The 15,712-nt window shown below is 43.2% G+C and overlaps 2 protein-coding genes across 2 annotated transcripts; both read right to left on the bottom strand.

The window, feature by feature from the left end:
• Positions 1-4,279: 4,279 nt before the first annotated feature.
• Positions 4,280-5,779, bottom strand: LOC119334036 (putative F-box protein PP2-B12). Its single transcript, XM_037606710.1, has 3 exons — positions 5,504-5,779; positions 5,284-5,408; positions 4,280-4,913 (listed from the first exon to the last, which is right to left on the bottom strand). Exons 1-3 carry the CDS (start codon positions 5,777-5,779, stop codon positions 4,367-4,369), a joined length of 948 nt encoding a protein of 315 aa, XP_037462607.1. The 3' UTR covers positions 4,280-4,366.
• A 2,075-nt stretch (positions 5,780-7,854) lies between these two features.
• On the bottom strand, positions 7,855-8,598 carry LOC119332110 (basic leucine zipper 19-like). Its single transcript, XM_037605279.1, has one exon. It carries the CDS (start codon positions 8,580-8,582, stop codon positions 7,995-7,997), a length of 588 nt encoding a protein of 195 aa, XP_037461176.1. The 5' UTR covers positions 8,583-8,598; the 3' UTR covers positions 7,855-7,994.
• Positions 8,599-15,712: the final 7,114 nt, after the last annotated feature.

Consider the following 15,712-nt stretch of genomic DNA (forward strand, 5'->3'; position numbering starts at 1 on the left):
ATAACATTTTGAAAGAAACTATGGACGTTGCCCTTGCCCAACAAGATCCTGCCTTCCTATGGCGACTGACCCATTATAGCTTACCTCTAAGAATGAAACTACAGAATAGAGGAATGGAAGTGGATACAAGATGTCCAGTATGCCATCGAATGGATGAAGATGGAGGTCATTGTTTCCTAAAGTGCAAATTTGTCAAGGCCGTTTGGAGAACTGCATTGTTGGAAGAAAGTCGGATGCAACTTCTTAATTGCCCAAATGCCATCTCGATGGTGGAGGATATCTTGCACATGGAAGAGGAAAAATGTCTGAAAGTATGCATCCTTTTGTGGTTATGGTGGTCTGAAAGAAACAGAGCTAATCAAGGAGAAAGGATTAGGACTGAAGAGGAAATTATATATTCAGTTCAGCTGCACTTGTTGGAATACAAAAAATACATCAAGTGACAGGAGCAAAATGTGCAGGCTGTAAACCAGGTTTGGTGTCCTCCGCCTGATGATTTCCTTAAAATTAATACTGATGGAGCCTTTAGGCTATCAACTAAATCAGGAGGGTGGGGTTTTACCATAAAAAATAATCATGGAATTGCACTAGTTGCAGGAGCAGGGAGTTTGGAAAATGTTGCTGAACCACTACAAGCTGAAGCTCTGGCCATGCTCTATGCTGTGAATGAAGCGTCAAGAATGGGGTGCCAAAAAGTCATCTTAGAGACGGATGCAGTTGCTCTAAAGCAGGCAATCACAAGCGACCTGTACGACTACTCAAGCCTAGGCGTGCTGTTTAAAGAGATAAGAGCAGTGTTGCAATCAGCTTTTCAATTTTGTAAAGTAGAAACCTACCCACGGGCATGTAATATTTCTGCACACTGTTTAGCTGCTCATGGTGTATGTATGGAGCGGAAGAGTTATCAGATTTGGCTTGATCCGTTTCCGAGCCATGTAAAAAAACTTGTCGCTGGCGAGTCCAGCTTGCCTGGGTAATGGAATACATTTGTGTCTCAAAAAAAAAAAAACCTCAGGCTACACCACCGCTACTGCTATACAAAGCACGAAATATGTTATTAGTTGTTGCCTGTAGATGTCGCGGTCATCGTTTTCTTTTTATTAACGTCAACCACATGCATGCAATTTATTCAAAAGGTCCAGGGATTTCTGAAGCTACAATACTGAAAATACAATCAGGAGGCTGAAGCGTCCAGACCTGACACTGATTATTACTAACACCTGCCCTAGCAAGTGCATGCGCTGCGCTGTTTGCTGAGCGCCGAACCCAACCTACTTTGTATTCCTGCCTCGTGCGTAGAAGGCTAGAAGCTCTTTCACCTCTTCGATCACAGGATCCAAAACTGAAAGATTTTTCCCTTGCTCATTCAGCATGCCCACAACTCCTTTCACCTCTGAACGTTTCTGTGTGTGTAGCTTGTACTTTGTACTAGTGAAGTTGTTCAACGTTTCTGTGTGTGTAGATTTGTTGTGTGAAGGCACGTGGTAACTACCCACGTGGATGTATGTGCAAATCTCATATCGATCTGTGCGCACATGTCATTTCTTCTAATTTGTTCGTAATAGGTTCATGCCTTTTGTCTGGTCCATGTGTATGTGTCCCCAGAACAGCCATTGTGTCATGTATGTATATGTTCCCTAGAGGCGGACTTGACCTAGCCAGCCGCTGCCTCCAAAAAGCTAAGGTTCTTTGCCTCCCGCCGGCGTCAGTGCCGGTCCGTCTCGTCTCCGGTGGCCTTAGGGCCATGGAGGCGGAGTGGATCTCGGTTCTTGCCGGTGGAGGGCTTTGTTTTTAGATCTTTTTTCAAGTCTTGTTAGGACTTGTGTCCTGCTCAGAAAGGCGAGACGGCGGCAGCTCTCTGAAAATGGAATAAAGGTCTCCCTGCCTGGGAGAATATCTGGTGCACCGGTACTTGTGGTGCTACCGGTGCACCAAACTCAAGTCGCACATTTTAAATGTTTGAAAAATTCTGAAAAAATTGTAGCACATTGACACAATATTAATGTAGATTGTCACAAAATTTTAAGTCAAAATATTCAAATTCAACAATGATAGTACATAATATAGGTTGGGCTTTAGATTTGACCCATTATCACACTGATGTCATTTTTGTATCTTAAAAAATATTCAAATTTTGATACGGAATTTTGTGACGACATACATTGATGTTATGTCAATGTGCTCAATTTTTTTCTAGATTTTTTAAAATGTTGTACGGCATCCGGTGCACCGGTAGCACCACAAGTGTTGGTGCACTGGATACATGCCCCTCCCCGCCTAGCCCCGTTCCGGTGTTGCGTCTAGCATCATCGGTGGACGTGTGAAGGTGTGTCTTCGGTAGATCTGTCTTTGGTGGATTTGCTCGGATCTGTTTGTCGTTCGTCTTCGTTCGTGTGTCTTCATGTTGTTCATTTTGATCTACACTCTTCATCTGTAGCGGTTGCTATTCTGGTGCGTTAGTTCTATGGGGCCTTAGCACGACGAATTCCCGTATGTCTACTACAACAACGTTTGCCCGCCTCCGGTGAGGGGGGAGGGGCGGGGGGCGATGACAGCGGCGCGCCTTCGGCTCGCTTCAGTGTTTGTAGTCGTCGCTAGGTGGTTTATGGATCTAGATGTAATTTCCATTATTTCTACTTTTCGTTGTACTATCATGATTGAAAATGAATAGATTGAAAGTTTTTCCCGCAAAAAAATATATGTATACGTTCCCACTTTATATATTTTTCACAAATTTAAGAAATGTTTGTGTTTTAGAAAAGGTTCATAAATTTTTTTAAAAATACTTGGTTTGCAATTTGTATTCAACATAATCTGTCGGGAATTTCTTAACTATTTCGGAAAACAGTGTTCAAGTTTGTAAAATTTACAGTTCAAAAAATGGTTATGATATAAGAAAATTTTCATGTTGATTGATAATGATGGAAATAGCAAATAACCAAAGCATTCAAATTATAAAAGCTCATGGATACATCCGTTTGGCCTAGTCTAGCACACTCCTCTCAACCGGTGATTTTTTGGAAGAAGGTAGACATCCATGTCAAGTTTGAATAAAAAAGTATTTTAAACCAGAATTTAAGCAGTAAATGATTTTTTTAAAAGCATTCATTTAATAAAAAATTGAAGGAAAAAAGAATTTAAAATACTGACTTAAAATTATTATTTTGGTGTTCAAAAAATATTTCGAATTTCTTAACAGGTTTCAAAAATTAAAATAAAGTTCAAAATGGAGAAAATGAATTAACGAAAAAAGAGAAGATAAAAAAAATAATATAAAAGAAAAAATGCTTAGGCCTCGGCCCAACTAGGCGATGACATCGCTCCCATCAGGCGCCTCTTCGGCTGGCCGAGAGCTCGTGGCTTTAAAAAAAGTTCACCTATTCAAAATATGTATCTGTTTTCAAAATTTGTTCACAAATTCATAAAATCTTTCCGTTTTTCCAAAAAATCAAAAATTGAGAAACAATCGAGAAGTTTCAAATAATGCCCGCGGATTCAAAATTTATTTGGGGTTTATTAAATGTTCCTGTTTTCAAATCTTTTTACACAAATACAAAAAAGTTCGGGGAAATTCAAAAATTGGTTTCATTTTTCTCATTTTTTCAATTTTTTTATGAAATTCCAATTTGTTAGCGCTTTAAAAAAAAGTTCACGGTCAAAATTTTGTTCGCTCTTTTTTAGAAATGTTTGTATTTTGTCATTCTGAGCAACTTTTAAAGACACGAGCATTTCCTTGGGAATTTATGTACAATTCATTAAAATATGATTATTTTTTGAACAAAATTTTAAAAGGCAACCATTTTGTTGACAAATTTTAAAAGCACAAGCATTTTTGGGAAAGAAAGAAACGAAAAAAAGGAAAAGCAAAAAAAACTAAAAAGAAACAAATTATGAACCAAAAAGAAAAAGAGGCAGGTTTTCTGTGAAAAAAGTCGATAATTAGAAAAAAAATATTCATGAGTTTGAATTTTTTTCCTGGATTTGAAAATGTTCATGGGTTTTGAAAAAATAGTTTCATGTAAACTGTAAAAGTTCATGGATTTGAAAAAAGTTCACTAGAGTGTTCGATTTTTTTGAAAAAAGTTTGTGGATTTGGAAAAAGTTCACTAGAGGGGAGAAATGTGTTTCCTTTCTGGATAGATGAACTAGGAAAACATTTTATCTTCAAACCTCAAAAGCCAAAGAATTATGCTCTTTAATAACTATCCAATTAGATGATGCAATGAGGGCTTTGTTCTGGATCTTTGTTGTCAAAACACTAGTCGAACATAAGGCACAAAATTAATTAAGATATCAAGTTTACAACATAGTTGCAAATTGCAATACTGACGCAAACAAACTTCACAATACGACTGAATTTATCTATCTAAGCAGCATCTACATGCTTTCGACTCTCCATTGCTCTCGGTCTTACCTCGATCCCCTCTATGATAATCTGGCACCCATGCGACCCTGTCAACCCTCTGAACTCAACGGAAATATTGCTCTCTTTTCCCTCCACACACTGCTCGTCCAACTCTATTTTGATCTCTTGCTCTACCCACCGTCCGTCGCTCCTCATGCTCACGCCATCAGGTTTCAGCCGCCGCTTCCGACTTTGATTCTTCTCGGTCATGGCTACCAACGTAGACGACGAAGATGATCCATCGAGTTCCCAATCCCAGTCCCATAACGGAGACCGCGAGTAGTTATGAGGCACCAGATGGTTGCACTCATGGTTGCAGATGGCGGCGGCAGAGGATGCTGTAGCTTTTTCGCGTTGCTTTTGAGCGGTGTTTGGAGTTGGCAACCAATGCACCCTGTATACTAGATAGGCGGCATAGCCTCTACCGACGCCCGGGAGGTTTTTGGTGTTCAAAATGCCATATACGTCCAGCCAGCACAGGTGCGATAGAACAGCCACCTCACGGAATCTACAAGACAAAAGAAAGGGTAATTCTTAGTTTACGGGTTGTTGAACTGTGTTTTAGTGCTACGCTTAATTTATAATGTGCTGCAGAAATTAGCCTCAAAAGCAGGCAAAGCAGATCAAACAAATACTAAAATATGCACACAAAATAAGTGTATAGATTGGGCAGACAGGATTCTCATAATCCACCCGAAGTCCGGAATGTCCAACTCAATCTAAATTATTTTCTTTACTTCCTAATAATCTTTTACCTGTTTAACTAGGAAACATCATGTGATTAAAGTTTTCTAGATCTCGACCACCTAATTCCACAGTACTTGCCTAAATCTACAGAAATTCAACCGGAAATTATCGAAATGGGACGAAAGCAAAACCTGGAGTGAGGGTGGCAGTGCGACCAGGCGAGGCCTCCGTAGGGGTAGCCACTCCACCCGTAGCACAGAGCTTTCGCCGGTATCATGTACTTCTTGCCGCCGCTACGCCTGTCCAGCGAGAAGCTCTTCTCGCCCGGCCGGCGGATCGATGCCAATGTCATTCGTGATCGATCTTTCGAATGGTACTACTAACAATTAAGTCTGCAACAGCAAAGATTACCAGGTTGCAACCGTCGAGGAGGACGGGGGAGCCGCAGAGGCGGGAGAAGAGCTCCTTCTTTGTTTCACCCTCGCGGCGGCCGGCGGTGCTGTACCGCGCGAGGACGTCGGCCCAGTCCGCCGGAAGGAAGCTCCCCCAGACCTCGTCGGAGTCGGCGGCGGCCCGGAGCGCGCTGGCGGTGGCCGCCAGCCTGCACGCGTCGCCGGGGGAGGTCAGGGAGGCCACGAGGGCCAGGCAGTCCGGCGGGAGGTCGCAGATGCCCGTCTCCGTCTCCATGCATACGCGTTGATTAATTTTGCTTTGGTCGATCCTGGAGTGGAGGGGAGCGACGATAAAGACTTTGGACAGGGACGCGTCCGTACTACGTTGCTGGTCACACCACATGGTGTTGCGACGATGACAGCATTTCTTGCTCCGGATGCGAGAGTGAGCACATGGTGATCATGCCGTGGGTATGGCCACATAATGACGACATTCCTCAGGCCAACTTGGGTAGAACATGTAATTAGTGAACCAGTTCCCTTCTATTTTTTTCCTTCTTAAAAAAGAAAAGTTGTCTTCTATTTTTTAATTGGGGTAGAAAGAAAAAGAAAAGGGAAAGGGAAAGAAGAGAGATGCAAAATATATTTAATTACCCTGTCTATTTTATAACTTACTTTTTGCGGAATCTGTCTAACTAGCTCTCTTGTATCTTTATAATTCGAGTACCTTGGGAAGAAATATATGCTGTATTTGTTGGATCATAGTCACCTTGTAAACAAAAAAGTGAAATGGAGACATGTAGTTTATCGCAAATTGAGATATAACTACATCACATACTACCTACGTGCATATGTATGCTGTTAAACTTGCACTTTCCCCCATGAATGGAAGAACAAGCCAAAAGAAAAAGGTGCAACTTTAGGTTGAGAAAACGGCTGACATAGGGGGAAAATATACAGAGATGAAAATTTCCACTGAGTATGACTGCTTGTCAATTTTCCAGACGCAACTTTGTTCTCATAGCTTATAAGAAAAGCTGTTGGAGTGGAATCTGTACAAAACATTTTTGGCTTAAAAACTAACACAAATTACATGATTGGTTTGTCTTTGGTTGTGGTACCTCCTTTGGCAATCTTCTCCCTGGGCGGTTGTACCTTTCTCCTCGGCCAGGGGCTCCAATGGACGACGATGAGGGCATATTGTGGATTCTGGTCCCTGCTAGCCTTCTTATACTCTTCACCTTTCATAGTGACATTTTTGGTAAACAATGTATTTTTAGCTCGGTAAATAGTGTTTGTTGTTATCATTCAGAAAGAAAAAAAAACCATCCTGAAAATGGTGTCGGTTTATATGGGTTTTTTGGTGCGGGTCTTTACATGGTTTCATCATGAATTGTGTGATGGACTCGAAAACAAATTGGACTAGAGCGGTGCGGGTTGAGCAAAATTAGGGGGCGAAAAGAAATTGAGCAGATGAAACTGCACATACTGAAATGGTTCTAGTTGACGTGTTCACCCACAGGTTCAATCCACTCGGTTGGATTGAATGACTCGAATACATTCCCCAAGTCCCCGTCGTGGCCATTTCCGTGCACTGACACCCCCCTGAACTGGCCACTGCTTTAATCCGCATGTGGTCGCTACTCACTCCGACGAAGGCTAGGGAGCGTTTGGTTACTGGGTCTACCCGATGGGAAATGGTAGCGCGGACTATCTTCAACTGGTTTGGATGTCGGTCATGCCATAGGATAGGTGTTTAGTTGCCTATTTCTCTATTTTCCGCCGGTTGTGGCTATCCTTCTCATGTTTCTAGCTCTGTGAAAGCCTTTTTGTTATCGAGACTTTGTTGTACGATTATTTTTAATAAATGGCCGCATGCATCGTTCTGATGCAGAGGCCGGGGGCAGTCCTCCTTTTCTAAAAGAAAAAAAATGTCTGAGCTTTGACTTTAGAGGTATGATTTTTCGGTTTGGCGGGTTTTGGCAAATTTGTTTAATTTGTACCCGTTCCCAGGTTTGCACTCTCTGTCATTTTTACAAAATAAGTTTAAATAACATGATAATCCTACACACATGGACCCTTTACAGGCTTTTACGTGATTTTCTTCTAACTAATCTCTCTTCCGCCGATTTTCAGCGGGGATGGACCCCATCCTCCCCTCTTGTCCAATCCCAATCGCCCACGTCTGTTAATCCGTGAACCCCATAATCAATTCCTCCCTGATTCTAGCATTACTCTAAATAACAATTAGTACGATATTGTTGGTCCCAATTGACTTTTCTTTCCTGAGTTAGCATCAAATGTACTCCCTCCGTCCCATAATATAGGATGTTTTTTGATATTAATGTAGTGTTAAAAAACGTCTTATATTATAGAACGGAAGGAGTAACTATGATTGAATGGAAATAAAGCTAGCCAAGAAGGCTTTTTATAAAAAGAAAACGACAATGGCATAAAATTTATCTCAGAAGGCAACGTATCCAAAGTAAAATTCTGTTGCTACTCTTTTACTAATGATGAAAACAAACAGGAGGCTGTTCACAGGTTCGTACGAAGCCACATGAGCTCATCATGACCGGGCCAGCAGAGCCCGGGCCGTCGCCCTTGGCCGGTCGCCGCTGGTAAGGGAAGGCGCCGATCTCCCCTTCGATCCTGCCCCTGACGTCGACGAGCAGGCAGCGGAGCCTGGCCGCCTCGGCCTCGAGCGCGGCGTGGTCCTGGACCTTCTTGGTGAGCTGCTCGTTCATAGCCCTCAGACGGGCCGCCTCCTCCTGCAGCACCGCCGTGTGCTCCTTCTTCTTCTCGCGGTACTTGCGCACGGCCGCCCGGTTGCCCGAGGGGCGGCGCTTCTTGCTCCGGGAGGTGGCGTGGGCGTCTTCCGGCTCGGTGGGGGAGTCGGCGGCGGCGTCGGAGGAGGCGGAGGCGGCGAACTTGGAGTGGACGTGGTGGCAGGTGTGGGTGTGGGGGAGGTGGTGGGCGGGCGGGTTGCAGGTGTGGGTGTGGGTGCAGCACGCGAGGTGCTCCGCCGTGCCCCCGAGCAAGTCGTCGAAGTAGCTGCCCATGGACATGGAGGAGAAGTCCAGGTCCCCGTCGTCCATGGCCGCGATTTGCAGCGACCAGGAGACGCTTAATTAGCCTGCGTGCTCACGTGACGCTTGCATTTGTTTCTTATTTTTTCGCAGAAAGTGTCGACATGATGGGAAATACTTCAACGTGGACCAGAGGAAGCCACTACCGTTAAAAAAAAACGCCAGCGGTTTATTCATCTATTTTTGAGAAAAATTCACTCCAGGTCCTCGTACTCGTTGCGTTGGCCGATTTAGTCCTTGTACTTAGAAATACCCAAAATATAGTCCTCAAACTTGTCTCAGGTGGTCATCTACGGTCCAATATACGTTTTCTTCTATGTACGTGCTGATTTGGCGGTTGACTGGCATGTCCACGCGGGCTTTGACCGCCAGCTCATCACCAAACGCTCTGGGCCGATCCATTCGGGGGAATGCGGGAGGGGGGGGGGTCTTTTGCAAAATCACCAGGGAATAAAACATTAGCCCACCTGGTCGGACCAGACCGACCAGACCGAGTCGCTCTGCTCCCTTCCCCTGCTCTGCTCCCCCGTTCGTCGTCGCTGCCGAGGTGCGACCTCGAGCTCGCCGGCGTGGCCGACTGTGGCGACGACCGCCATGAGCTCGTCATCGGCCACCGAGCCGCTGCCGTCTGCTCCGTTTGGTAGGGGCATGCGTGACGTCCCTCTCGCTCCCTCCCGTTGTGATGAGCATGCCTCGCCGCCGTTGTATGGTACATCGCCGTCGTCACCACCTTCTCTGCTCGATCTGTCCATTTTAGCTCCGGGAAAGAGTGCATGTCCTACTCAGTTGCGCATATGGGGTAGGGTTTAGGGTTGTTGGCCCTCTTTTTGGTCACGGATGGGGTGCGCACGTAGGCTTTTAGCCGTGGATGGTGAAGTTAGTGGTAGATCCAAATTAGGGTTTCATGAGGCCTTTCGATAGGTTCTTTGTAGATGAACTATGGTTGTACAGAGGTAATTAAGGTTTTGATTGCTCGAATTGTTAGGCAAAGGGTATGCCCTGTTTTTTTTGGTGGAAAATGTTTGCTTCAATTAGGTTACATGCGTCGACCATATGTTGTTTTGTTAATGAGATGATCGTTTGTTTGCCAGATCCCCTAAAAGAACATGCTTTTGGACGTGAAAGATCATACATTTGTTTACTGGATATGCCATGAATTCCATGCTTTTGTTCTGGAAATGTCTGAACCTGTCTAAATTATCTATTTCTGAACCTGTCTGAACATTGACATTTTGGTTAGATTGGTGCAGTTACACTGAGCTATTTGTAGCAAAGATGCTATTAAATAGGATGGTTGGGTCATGTCTTCAAGTGGCTGAACATTTTTGTCTGAACATTGACAGTTTTGTTATTACTGTTTGAACATTGACAATTTTTTGGACTGGTGCAGTTACATTGTGTCAGTTTCCTAGCTTAGATGCTCTCAAATAGCATGGTTGTGTCATTGTGTAGTTACGTTGTCTCTTCCCCTCTGTTATTACTGTTTGTCTGAACATTTTGTCATTTCCATTGTTTTTCAGGACCCCTAAGCAACCACTTCTCCGTTGAGGTCATACATGGTGGCTATTTCCTATGTTCAGGCAAGCATATGGATTATCATAAGGGCCACTCCATTTGGTATGACAACTGTGATATAGGTAATTGGACACCTACAGTTGTTGCCAGTCTGATGGAGGAAATTGGGTATGAGTTTGAGGGCAGGATCAGGGCTTACTGGTGTGTTCCTGGACTGACAGTGTATAAGAATGTTTTAAGAGAAATTAAGTTAGGGGACAACACAATGACAGAGAACATGAAGGATTGTGTTCTGAATGGGAACCATTTCCAGCAGATATTTCTTAATCATGATGACAACATGAGGTCATATATTTCCCCTGTTCCAGTTCATTATGATGATGAGGATCCTCCTTTGGCCAAATTCAGTGGCTTGAGGCCTAAGAAGGAGCAAGTGCAAGAGGAGCAGTCACATCAATTGCAAGTGCAAGAGGATCATTCTGACCAAGTGTAAGAGGACCAGTCACTTCAACTCTAAGTGCAAGAGGATCATTCTGACCAAGTGTAAGAGGACCAGTCACTTCAACTCTAAGTGCAAGAGGAAAATGCTGAGCAAGTGCAAGTGTTACAGGAGCAGACCGAGCAAGATCAATTGTATGAGGTAGAAAGTAAGGAAGAGTCAGAAGAAGAGGAGTACATACCAGGTCCTCCTCAGCTAGGAGAATATATTCATACATTTCAATTTGAGTTCAGGGGCAGAAGGAAAACCTGTAGGGTTTTAAACATGGATGCAGAAGATGGAGTTGGTGATTCAGCAATTCATGATTCTGATGAAGATTTCAATCCACAACTTGTTGATTCAGATATTGATCTGCAAGATGATGATGACTTGTTTGACAGAAATGTTGATTGTGATAAAGGTAAAGGTTTAGCAGTCCAAGAAGAACCTGATGATCCTGTTGAAGATGTGGACCTGTGTTTTCCTTCTTCTGATGAAGACAAGGTTAAGCTGAATTTCAAATGTTTCAGAGAAGAAGACCTATCTAAACCAGAGTTCCAAGTGGGTCAGACATTTGCAAGTGTTGAATTACTGAGGAAAGGTATCAAAGAGTACAGCTGTAGGGAAAGGGTTGACATTAAGTGCCCCAGAAATTATAGGGAAAGACTGCAAGCCATTTGTGAAGAAGGGTGCCCTTGGTCCTTGTTTGCATCATTTGATGGCAGAACAAAATGCTTGACGGTCAAGAAATACAACCCAAAGCATACCTGCATAAATAAATGGTCCGTGAAGTCATTCACTGCTCCCTTCATGGCAGGAAAATATATTGATTCTTTCAGAGCAGATGAAAACATGAACATGAATAATTTTGCAAGGGTGGTTTAGAAGGAATGGAACATGACAGCTACAAGGAGCAAACTTAGAAGGGCTAAGAGACTAGTCAAGAAGGTCCTTGAGGGAGATGAGTTAGAGCGGTATAGCAACATGTGGGATTATGCACAAGAATTCAGAACATCAAACCCAGGTAGCTCTTTCTATGTGGGTGTCAATGATGGCATATTCGGAAGTTGCTATTTCTCTCTGGATGCCTGCAAAAGGGGTTTCATGCAAGCCTGCAGGCCTGTGATATGTTTAGATGGATGCCACTTGAAGAGCAATTATGGAGGTGTTATGTTGTGTGCTATTGGGATGGATCCCAATGACTGCATTTACCCTCTAGCATTTGCAGTTGTGGAGGTAGAGAACACTAATACATGGAAATGGTTTTTGTCAAACCTGAAGAGTGACTTGGGAATACTGAATACAGAGCCGTGGACTATTATGTCAGACAAGCAAAAGGGGCTGATCAAGGGAGTGAGGCGGCACTTTCCTGATTCAGAGCACAGACATTTGTCAGGCATATATGGCAAAATTTTCAACAAACACACAAAGGAGATGTACTGAAGAACCGGTTATGGAAGTGTGCAAGGAGCACAACACCTGAACTGTGGGCTGCAAACATGGAGGAACTAAAGGCCATGAGCTTGGAAGCCTACACATGGCTTGAGAAACTACCACCAAACACTTCGGCCAGGGGTTTCCAAAGAGAATTGCCTAAGTGTGATATCCTTATGAACAACAACTACGAGGTTTTCAACAAATATATCCTTGAGGCTAGGGAGATGCTGATCAAATCAATGATTGACAAGATCAAAACCCAGCTCATGGTCAGATTCTACAATAAAAGAAAGGAGGCAGAGAACTGGCCTAGCTCTATATGCCCAAAAATAAGGATAAGAGTTGAAAAGAATATTGAGTTGTCAGCTACATGCATGGTTTTAGGGGCTGGTGATGGTATTTTCTAGGTTGACAACAAGAACATGACATACATTGTTGACATTAAGGAAGAGAGTTGTACATGCAAGAGGTGGGATCTTAGTGGAGTTCCATGTCACCATGCAGTTGCATGCTGCAGACATGAAAGAATTGACCCCGAGACTTTGGTGCACTCCTGCTACAGTATTGCGGCATTCAAGCTAGCATACAAACCCATTATCAAGCCTTGCAGAGATAGGAGAGAGTGGAAGAAGATGAATGGGTGTGAAATCAAGCCACCTGCCTATGAAAAAAAGAGTAGGGAGGCCTTCAAACAAGAGTAGGAGAAAGCATCCTTATGAGATTGAAAAGAAAGATGGAACAAAGGTAATGACCAGACATGGAGGCACAATAACATGCTCCTACTGCCATGAACAGTGCCATAATATCAAAGGATGCAATAAGAGAAAGGCTGGCATTTTGCCAAAGAAACAAGTGAGAAGGGGCCAAGGGCTATACCTGATGATGTGTCAGATGATGCCCAACAAGCTTCTGGCCAAGTACCTGATGTCTACTACACAACCTTCTTCTTGTAGACGTTGGTGGGCCTCCAAGTGCAGAGGTTTGTACGACAGTAGCAAATTTCCCTCAAGTGGATGACCTAAGGTTTATCAATCCGTAGGAGGCGTAGGATGAAGATGGTCTCTCTCAAGCAACCCTGCAACCAAATAACAAAGAGTCTCTTGTGTCCCCAACACACCCAATACAATGGTAAATTGTATAGGTGCACTAGTTCGGCGAAGAGATGGTGATACAAGTGCAATATGGATGGTAGATAAAGGTATTTGTAATCTGAAAATATAAAAACAGCAAGGTAACTAATGATAAAAGTGAGCGTAAACGGTATTGCAATGATAGGAAATAAGGCCTAGGGTTCATACTTTCACTAGTGTAAGTCCTCTCAACAATACTAACATAATTGGATCATAAAATTATCCCTCAACATGCAACAAAGAGTCACTCCAAAGTCACTAATAGCGGAGAACGAACGAAGAGATTATGGTAGGGTAAGAAACCACCTCAAAGTTATTCTTTCCAATCAATCCGTTGGGCTATTCCTATAAGTGTCACAAACAGCCCTAGAGTGCGTACTAGAATAACACCTTAAGACACAAATCAGCCAAAACCCTAATGTCACCTAGATACTCCAATGTCACCTCAAGTATCCGTGGGTATGATTATACGATATGCATCACACAATCTCATATTCATCTATTCAACCAACACATAGAACCTCAAAGAGTGCCCCAAAGTTCCTACCGGAGAATCATGACGAAAACATGTGCCAGCCCCTATGCATAGGTTCATGGGCGGAACCCACAAGTTGATCACCAAAACATACATCAAGTGAATCACGTGGTATCCCATTGTCACCACAGATACGCACGACAAGACATACATCAAGTGTTCTCAAATCTTTAAAGACGCAATCCGATAAGATAACTTCAAAGGGGAAACTCAATTCATTAAAAGAGAGTAGAGGGGGGAGAAAACATCATAAGATCCAACTATAATAGCAAAGCTCACGATACATCAAGATCGTGCCAAATCAAGAACACGAGAGAGAGAGAGAGATCAAACACATAGCTACTGGTACATACCCTCAGCCCCGATGGAGAACTACTCCCTCCTCGTCATGGAGAGCACCAGGATGATGAAGATGGCCACCGGAGAGGGATTCCCCCTCCGGCAGGGTGCCAGAATGGGTCTAGATTGGCTTTCGATGGCTACGGAGACTTCTGGCAGCGGAACTCCCGATCTATTGTGCTCCCCGATCATTTTAGGGTATATGGAGATATATAGGAGGAAGAAGTACGTCAGGGGGGCCCACGAGGGGCCCACGAGGGGCCCACGAGGGTGGAGGGCGCGCCCAGGGGGGTGGGCGCGCCCCCCTGCCTCGTGGCCTCCTTGTAGATCCCCAGACGTGCACTCTAAGTCTTCTGGGCTTCTTCTGATCCAAAAATAAGTTCCGTGAAGTTTCAGGTCAATTGGACTCCGTTTGGTTTTCCTTTTATGCAATATTCTAAAACAAGGTAAAAACAGAAACTGGCACTGGGCTCTGGGTTAATAGGTTAGTCCCAATAATCATATAAAATAGCATATAAATGCATATAAAACATCCAAGGTTGATAATATAATAGCGTGGAACAATCAAAAAATATAGATACGTTAGAGATGTATCAGCATCCCCAAGCTTAATTCCTGCTCGTCCTCGAGTAGGTAAATGATAAAAACAGAATTTTTGATGTGGAATGCTACCTAGCATATTTCTCTAAGTAATTCTCTTCATTTTGGCAATAATATTCAGATCCATAAGATTCAAGACAAAAGTTTAATATTGACATGAAAATAATAATACTTCAAGCATACTAACTAAGCAATTATGTCTCTTCAAAATAACATGGCCAAAGAAAGTTATCCCTACAAAATCATATAGTCTGGCTATGCTCCATCTTCACCACACAGCGTATTCAAATCATGCACAACCACGATGACAAGCCAAGCAATTGTTTCATACTTTTGATGTTCTCAAACTTTTTCAATCTTCACGCAATATATGAGCGTGAGCCATGGATATAGCACTATAGGTGGAATAGGATGGTGGTTGTGGAGAAAAAAAAGGAGAAGATAGTCTCACATCAACTAGGCGTATCAATGGGCTATGGAGATGCCCATCAATAGATATCAATGTGAGTGAGTAGGGATTGCCATGCAACGGATGCACTAGAGCTATAAATGTATGAAAGCTCAACAAAAGAAACTAGTGGGTGTGCATCCAACTCGCTTGCTCACGAAATCCTAGGGAATTTTGAGGAAGCCCATCATTGGAATATACAAGCCAAGTTCTATAATGAAAATTTCCCACTGGTATATGAAAGTGATATCATAGGAGACTCTCTATCATGAAGATCATGGTGCTACTTTGAAGCACAAGTGTGGTAAAAGGATAGTAGCATTGTCCCTTCTCTCTTTTTCTCTCATTTTTTATTTGGGCCTTCCCTTTTTTTATGGCCTCTTTTTTTCTTCGTTCGGAGTCTCATCCCGACTCATGGGGGAATCATAGTCTCCATCATCCTTTCCTCACTGGGACAATGCTCTAATAATGATGATCATCACACTTTTATTTACTTACAACTCAAGAATTACAACTCGATACTTAGAACAAGATATGACTCTATATGAATGCCTCCGACGGTGTACCGAGATGTGCAATGACTCATGAGTGACATGTATGAAAGAATTATGAATGGTGGCTTTTCCACAAATACGATTTCAACTACATGATCATGCA

The sequence above is a fragment of the Triticum dicoccoides genome, chromosome 7A (genome assembly GCF_002162155.2).
Source record: "Triticum dicoccoides isolate Atlit2015 ecotype Zavitan chromosome 7A, WEW_v2.0, whole genome shotgun sequence".
NCBI classification, from domain to species: domain Eukaryota; kingdom Viridiplantae; phylum Streptophyta; class Magnoliopsida; order Poales; family Poaceae; genus Triticum; species Triticum dicoccoides.